We start from the raw sequence: 7,540 nt of genomic DNA, 5'->3' as shown, positions 1-7,540 counted from the left end.
ATCAGTTCTTTTTGGTACAGTGACTCTGTGTATTCCTGCCATCTTCTCTTGATGTTTCCTACATCATTCAATATTTTGCCCATAGAATCTCTCACTATTGCAACTCGAGGCTTAAATTTTTTCTTCAGTGTTATGAATAGAGGTTAGCAAATGTGGAGAAGTGTTAACTGTGCATCCAAGGCAAGGGTATTTGGGTGTTTATGGTACTGATCTTAACACTTTCTGGTATTCTGAGTTTTCAAAATTAAAAAATAACAATTAGTAAAGAACTCATGACTTTCAGAAGGAATTGTCAGACCTGTTTATTGTGTACATAGTTGGTTAGCCCTGTGGTACCTTTTTTGAAACATTGAATGCAGTTTAAGAGGCACCTACCTACCCCCTTCTACACAAGCTTGGAATTACTGTTGAAGTCGGGAGTATCCTCTTAGTAGAGTGAGTGTAATCAGTGTTTCTGGGATAAATTTTATAAAAGTGAATTTCTGCTTGTTTGTTAAAAGTAATTAAGTACAAAAGATAATAAGTAGTTTAATAAGTTTGAAGTTATAATAAAGGCATATCTGTAAAAAAAAATAAAATGTTGTCAAAGAAAATGCATGTAATTTTCTTGTTTACCTCAGAATCATTCTAAGAGGTGATGATGCCACCCACCTGCTGAATGATGTGGTCAGAAAGTTAGTGTTTAGAAAGCATCCCTTTTTGTGGCTAAAGATAATTGTTAGCCTGTGGCTTAATTGGTTGTTCAGTTTCAGGGATGAGATCCCTACCATATATGACTGTGGAATATAGATCAGCTACAGGGAGGATACATGTTCAGTAGTATAGAGAGGTGAGCATGTTCTCTCTGTGTGATGTTCCCAGCAGTCTGTAAACAGGTGTCATCATGTCTCGATTAATCTAATTCCTAAACTTTGTCTAGGAGCTCTGGTGGCATAGTGCCTAAGGCACTTGACCGCTAACCAGAAGGCTGGTGGTTCAAACCCACCAGCCACTCCTTGGAAGGAAGACTGGACAATGTACTTCTGTAGTGATACTGCCTTAGAAACCCAAAGAGGGGTTGCTCTGAGTCGGGTCTGACTCAATGGCATACAACAACCACAAAGTTTGTCTATCAGAAAATGTCAAGTTTCCATATTGAACCACCATATTATTCTGTGTTTCCTAAGTGTGGCTTAATTCTTGTTCCAAATAAGGAATCTTTTTTTTTTTTAATAAAATTAATTGGATCACTTACATACGAAAGTACAGCATTTTTTAAATGGTTTTCCACACCAAATCTTTATATGCCAAAAACAACCTTTATAGATTTAATAATAATATTTATAAACTTATAAAGTTTAATTAAAAAGAAAACATATAGAGAATTTTTTACAAAAAAAATATAAAACGTGTGGTAAATTCAAGGCAGTCTTGTGGCTACTTTGGCTGTGACTACTTTGGCCGTACCAATGTAGAAAGTTGTTATCTCAACTTGAGTGTTGGTAATTACTCGACTGGTAGAGCTTAACATCTCAATGACTTTTGTAATGAGGATTTTTAAAGAAATTCTAACCCAGTCTGAGAAACTGATGTGCTCTCTGGTGCTTAGTGAAAAAGTATCGGTAAACTAATGAGGGCAGGTGGGATACGCTACTTCAGCTAGAGTTAATACCTTCTGATGATTTCAAAGCAAAAAAGTCAAAAGTTTGATGCCCTTATTTTATTTTATTATTATTATTTTTTTTACTATTACCCAGCTCTTCGTAGAATTCCAGAAGGCACTAGAGGTTAGAGTTGTCCTGAGCTCTGAGTAAAGATCTTCCGAGAAAGTGCTGGTGCAGCTCTGTGTGGAGAGGCCCAATGTGTATTTTACCTTCTTGAACCAAATGCCTATTAATTCTTGTCCCTACTTACCAAAGTAAATTAATTTGACTTTTAAAGTAAAGGAGGAGAAGCTGATTGTTACAGCTGTACCCACATAAGAGACCCTGACTCAGGGCTTGGCTACTCTGCATTGGAGAGCTGTGGGGCCGCTGATGAAAAGCGTACACCTCTCCTGCATTGCCATGAGGAAAGTGATCTCCTCATTCCACAGTGATGCCCTGTGACCCGGTAAAGGGTTCTGAAAAGGTACTCACATCCAGTTCTCCTTGATTCAGGAAGACCACCTGACATAGCGTCTTGAAAGGGGAAGGTGAAGGCCTCTCTTTGAGATGGGAAAAGATGGGAACATTCTCAAGAGTTGCCTATTCACAGCAATCTTAAATGAATTGTTTGGCTTCTCTTTTTGAAAACAGCCTTTTTAATAGAGGACCACAGAATCTGTTTAGGTCGGTCCCCATCATTGATCTTTCTCACTAATTCACTTGTGCTGATTTTCCTTGTCTTTGACTGTGGCGGATCTAAAGGGCACTTCTGTTTTTTTTATTATTCAGCTGGAATAATCTCATGCTACTTCTTGGAAGAAAGAAAGAAAACTAAAGCCAGTATCTGACTAGGTCATATGAAATCCTAATCTGATTTGTGAACATACTATCTTGACAAACTATAAAATTCTAGGCAGATAAGCTAACAGTCTGTAAAAGAGAAAATAGTCTCGTATCCTAGATTGGATCCAGCTGGAGACTGAGTCTAATCACCTTTTCATGTATGTAAGGATGTTGTGAGAACATGTAACTGCAGTTCGTGTCCTGTTTTCCATTAGTGTCTTTGTTCCACTGCCTTCTGACTTGGGGTAAAACTACGGTAAAGCCAAGAGTGCCTGCTGTGCCTCTGTATCCTAAGAACTCAAAAACTGTTTGCTCAGTTAAGTATAATGTGTCGTACTCCAACATTTGACTTTGACTCTGTCTAAAAACCCACAATTTCTTTTTAATGATTTTCTCATTGAAGCAACTTTCTGGTGGCTCTGAATGGTCTTTCAAAGTACCTCTTACCTTTAGTGATCATGTCCCAAGACCAGCGTTTTCTAAGGTGACTGATCCACCTAAATTCTTGCTTCAGATGCCAACCTCGGTTTCCAGGTTGACTGGACAGAGTTTTCCCTGGATTAATTACTACTACAGTGATCCAGTTTGTCTTACTTTCTTGTCTTAAAAATTGTCATTAGCTTACTTTTCTCATTGTTCTGTTCCTGTGTAGGTTCCGAATAAGTTCCGCTATCCATTCTACTATGAAATGTGCTGGTACGTGTTGGAGCGCTACGTATACTGCATAACCAACCGCTCCCATCTAACTAAGGAATTTCAGAAAGAGTCCCTTAGCATGGGTAAGTGCTTTGCCTGCCTGAACTTTCAGTCCAAGATACCCCATGACTGAGGAGGAAACCAGGAAGAGTTAGTAGCTATTGCTCAATAACTGAGTGGGTTTTAATCTTTTTATTTCTTTTTACTTACTTACTCAATAGTATCAAAATTCATTCATTTGAGCTGAGTGCTGGTCATAGATGTGAATTGCAGGCTAGTAGAGGAAATGCTCTCGGTCTCATCTTTCTCTGAGTTATTAGTACTAGCTCCTCAAGAAAGTTGATCATTTGTCTAATATGTTGTATAAAGAATGGTCTTTGGCACATTAAGAATGAACATTGTTTCATTAATACAATGTTCATAATAATGGTAACTCTTACTATATCCAAGGATAGTGCCTAACCAGAAGCGTGGCGGTTCAAACCTACCAGCCACTCCTCAGAAGGAAGGTTTGGGCAATCTACTTCTGTAGTGATACCACCTTGGAAACCCAAGAAGAGGTCACTCTGAGTTGGGTTTGACTCAATGGCAGTGAGGTTTTTTTTTTTTTTTAATATATACTAAGCAGTTTACATACATTAAATTCTTATGATTACCTGTGATGTAGGTATTGCTGTCTCCATTTTATAGATGGGGATATTGAGGTTCAGGGAGGTGAATGTATGCTCTTAACCCTTGTCTTTTAATGTTTCCCCATATTTATCAAGAAAAATATTTTATTGGATGATAAAATTGTTTCAAGAGCACACTTTTTTATGTTCCATAAAATTGAGAGGAGCCAACATTGTAATATCCTGTAGTCACATTGGTGTGGAATCTTCAATCCAAGGAGTATGCTCGCTCCTCACTTACTGACATGGTTAGGATCCAAAGACCAGATCGTTATGCAGAAATCAGTGTTGTGCGGTAATGAAGGATGATTACATCAGATCACAAAGTGGGGGGTGACTGCATTATTACATAACTGCCAAGCCACTGAGTATCTTGGCGCAGCCAAGTTGACACATAACCTTTAACCATCACAGCCAGCGTTACTGTCACCTCACACCTCAGCATTTGTTGCTGCTAGATATACGTCATTAATGGGGCCAAATAGTTGGATTATAGATTATTTTTATTTTTATTTTTTTTACTATTGTCATAAATGTGAAGTGTTGGATAATGAGATGGTGGATAAGTGAGGACTAGGTGTATCCTTATTTTCATTTCCTCTTACTGCATTACTGCTCATGCTTTTATTCTCATTGGAAAATAGAAAATGTTCACCCAGCTATGAAAGCACTATACAGACTTGTGCATGCTGCAGTATGACCCCAACTTTGTCTAAAAATACATCTGATCGTAGTCATACACATAGGTATAGAAAAAGGTTGAAGGGAGATAGCGCACACGTTGAATTATCCCAAGAAAGAAGGATGAGGGATGATGTGTCACTTCTTTGTACCTTCTGGCATTTTGTAAATTAATAACAGTGGATATGTATTACTTCTGTTGTCATCATTTTCATAAAAGACAAGTGAACATTTCTAAATTCTTTCATAAAACTTCGTATTTTTACTTTGTTTTGAGTATCCAAATCTTCCTTTTCAAAAATTCTGACTTTGTTGTGTTTTGTTATAAGATGTTGCTAAACTCTGAAGCTTAAGTTTTATGATCAACACTTGGGACAAAACTGCTTTTTACATCTGTGTGCCACATACTATCTATTCTTTTAAAAGATAATGAAATCATAATCTCAAATATAACCTTGAACAGGACTCTAATTTATAGCCACTTTTATAAGTAACTTATTTCTAGTACACAGTTCAAAGACTGAGCCCTTCCCAACCTTTTAAAAATCCAATTGAGTATTAGCTCAGTTGTCCTGCTGATCAGGAGCAGTGTTGAATTGCCCAGTAAGCAAAGTAAGCGCAGGCTTTCTTGAGCTTACTTACTAATCTGTAGTGAACAATTTTGCATTTTTTCACCACAACAAAGATTCCTTCCTATGGAATCAAATTCATATTCTCTTCAAATTTATAATCCCTGACAAGGACCAAGTACCCAGTAAGCAAAGTAGGCAACAGGCTTACTTCTGTGTGAAAAACATGTGAAGCTGTGCACTACAAATTAGTTAAGTATGCACAAATAAGCCCACAGTTAGGATCCTGCTTGTACCTTTAACTATGATTTTCAGCAGTGAACTCAATAGCCCCTATGAGTGCTTTAGGAATATGCAGAAGACATGTGGAACCAGGGAGAAGAAAGCCATCTAGGAAAAGGAATTGGAATAAGGAGAAGCTATTTCTGTTTTTAAGGGCCTCTGGTGGTATACCTAAGGCATTTGACTGCTAACCAGAGGTTGGCGGTTCAGACCCACCAGCCACTCTGCAGAAGGAAGGGTGGGCAATCTACTTCCGTAGAGATTTACCACCTCGGAAACCCAGAGGGGTTGCTGTGAGTCGGAATTGACTCAATGGCAGTGAGCTTGGTGTGGGGTTTTTTTTGGTTGTGTAGTAGTTAAGGCATTTGGCTGCTAACCAAAAGGTCAGTGATTTGATCCCAACAGCTGCTCTGAAAGATGAGGGGATCTGCTTCTGTAAAGATTTACAGCCTTGGAAATCCAGTGAGAGCCACTATGAGTTGGAATTGTCTCAGTGGCCTTGAGTTTGGTGGGTTTTATTTTATTAATTTAAAAAAAAAAACAACACTTTTTATTGTGTTTTGGGTGAAAGTTAATAGAGCAAATTCATTTTCTATTTAATAGTTCCTATACATTTTGTTTTGTGACATTGATTGCAGTCCCCATAATGTAAAAGCTCTCTTTCCACTTCCTCCCTGTGGTTACCGTTTCCCTGTTCTTTCCTATACATTCCTGCCCTCTGGGTTGTCTCCCTGTGCAAATGGTGCCCTTCTGATCTTCCATGGTTGATTGTTCTAAGAAGTGTACCTTCCTAGGTAATTGTTCACTTTATATGCCTGTCTGTTGTTGGCTGGAAGCAATGGGAGTGAGTTTAATTCCATGCCTGAAGGGTCTAGGGGCCGTAGTCTCAAGGGCTTCACCAGTCTCTGTCAGACACTAGTAAGCCTGGTCTTTTTTATGATTCTGAGTTTTATTCTACCTTTTTCTCCCACTCTAGCTGGGATCTCCAATTTTGACCCCTTTCTGAGGGGTTGGCAGTGATAGCCGGGCACCATCTAGTTCTTCTGATCACAGGGTCATGTAGGCTGAGATTCCCACGGCCCACTAGTAACTTGGACTAATTGCTTCCATGTGTCTTTGACTCTTCACTGTTCTTTGCTCTAGATGACGAGAGACCAATAGTTGTATCTTAGATGGCTGCTCACAAGCTTTTAAGACTCCAGTCGCTACTCACCAAAATAGGATGTAGAACAGTGTTTTTGTGTGCTGTGTTATGCCAATTGAGTCTGATGTCCCTCATGACCATGGTCCTGAGCCCACGGGTCCAGCAAAGTTATCATAAATTTTGCCCCCACTTCACTCTATTGTATATATGGACATTTTTATAGAACATAAAAATATGTATGTAGAAATATTGTCTGCCAAACCTGTATTTATTTGGTCATGGCTATATTCCCATTCACCTACCCATACCTGATCATCTTGCCTGTCTACCTGTGTATCCACCCTGTAGATTAATGTTTTGTTATTACTGATAGTGCAGTATTGTGTGTGTAATGTATTTACTTTTGTTGTCTGTACTTGCTATTCACCTCCGTGTTTTCTTTTCCTTAGTGATACTGTGCTGGCCACCCATTTTTGGTGTATTGCCGTTCCCTTCACCCAAAGCAATACATATCTCTTACTTAGCTAGTGGTTTTCCCTCCCTTCCCTCCCTGGCAACCAATAAAGAAAGTTTCCTTCCCTGTATAAACCTTTCTTCATGTAAACCTTACCTTTGCATTTTATAATAGTGGACTCATATGTCCTTCTGTGATTGACTTATTTCACTTAGCATAATGTCTTCCAAGTGTATCAACGTTACAAGATGTTTTGCAGATTCTTCATTATTCTTTAGTGTTGTGTAGTATTCCATTGTGTATATGTACCATAGTTTGGTTGTCCATTCATCCTTGATGGGCACTTAGGTTGTTTCCCTCACTTTATTTACTATGGTGAATCGTGCTTTGATGAAAATAGGTGTGCATATATTTATTTGTGTCCTGGCTTTCACTTCTTTAGGATACATACCTAGTAGTGGGATTGCTGGATCAAATGGTATTTCTGCTTGCAACTTTTTAAGGAAGTACTATACTATTTTCCAAGGGAGCTCTGGTAACATAGTGGCTAAAGGCACTTGACTGCTAACCAGAAG

General features: G+C 38.6%; 1 protein-coding gene across 1 annotated transcript in view; it reads left to right on the top strand.

Moving 5' to 3' along the window:
- The window catches only part of KDM2A (lysine demethylase 2A), a 74,081-nt gene that overhangs the window by 21,600 nt on the left and 44,941 nt on the right, over positions 1-7,540 (top strand). The window contains exons 8-9 of the mRNA XM_007944947.2: positions 2,983-3,002; positions 3,121-3,247. Coding sequence (XP_007943138.2) covers positions 2,983-3,002; positions 3,121-3,247 — 147 coding nt within the window. The remainder of the gene's footprint in view (positions 1-2,982; positions 3,003-3,120; positions 3,248-7,540) is intronic.

This window comes from Orycteropus afer, unplaced genomic scaffold (assembly GCF_000298275.1).
Source record: "Orycteropus afer afer isolate SDZICR_OR568_19922 unplaced genomic scaffold, OryAfe1.0 scaffold00130, whole genome shotgun sequence".
In the NCBI taxonomy this organism is placed as follows: Eukaryota; Metazoa; Chordata; class Mammalia; order Tubulidentata; family Orycteropodidae; genus Orycteropus; species Orycteropus afer.
Note: the sequence above shows the minus strand (reverse complement) of the source record. Positions and strands in the feature narration are given on the sequence as shown.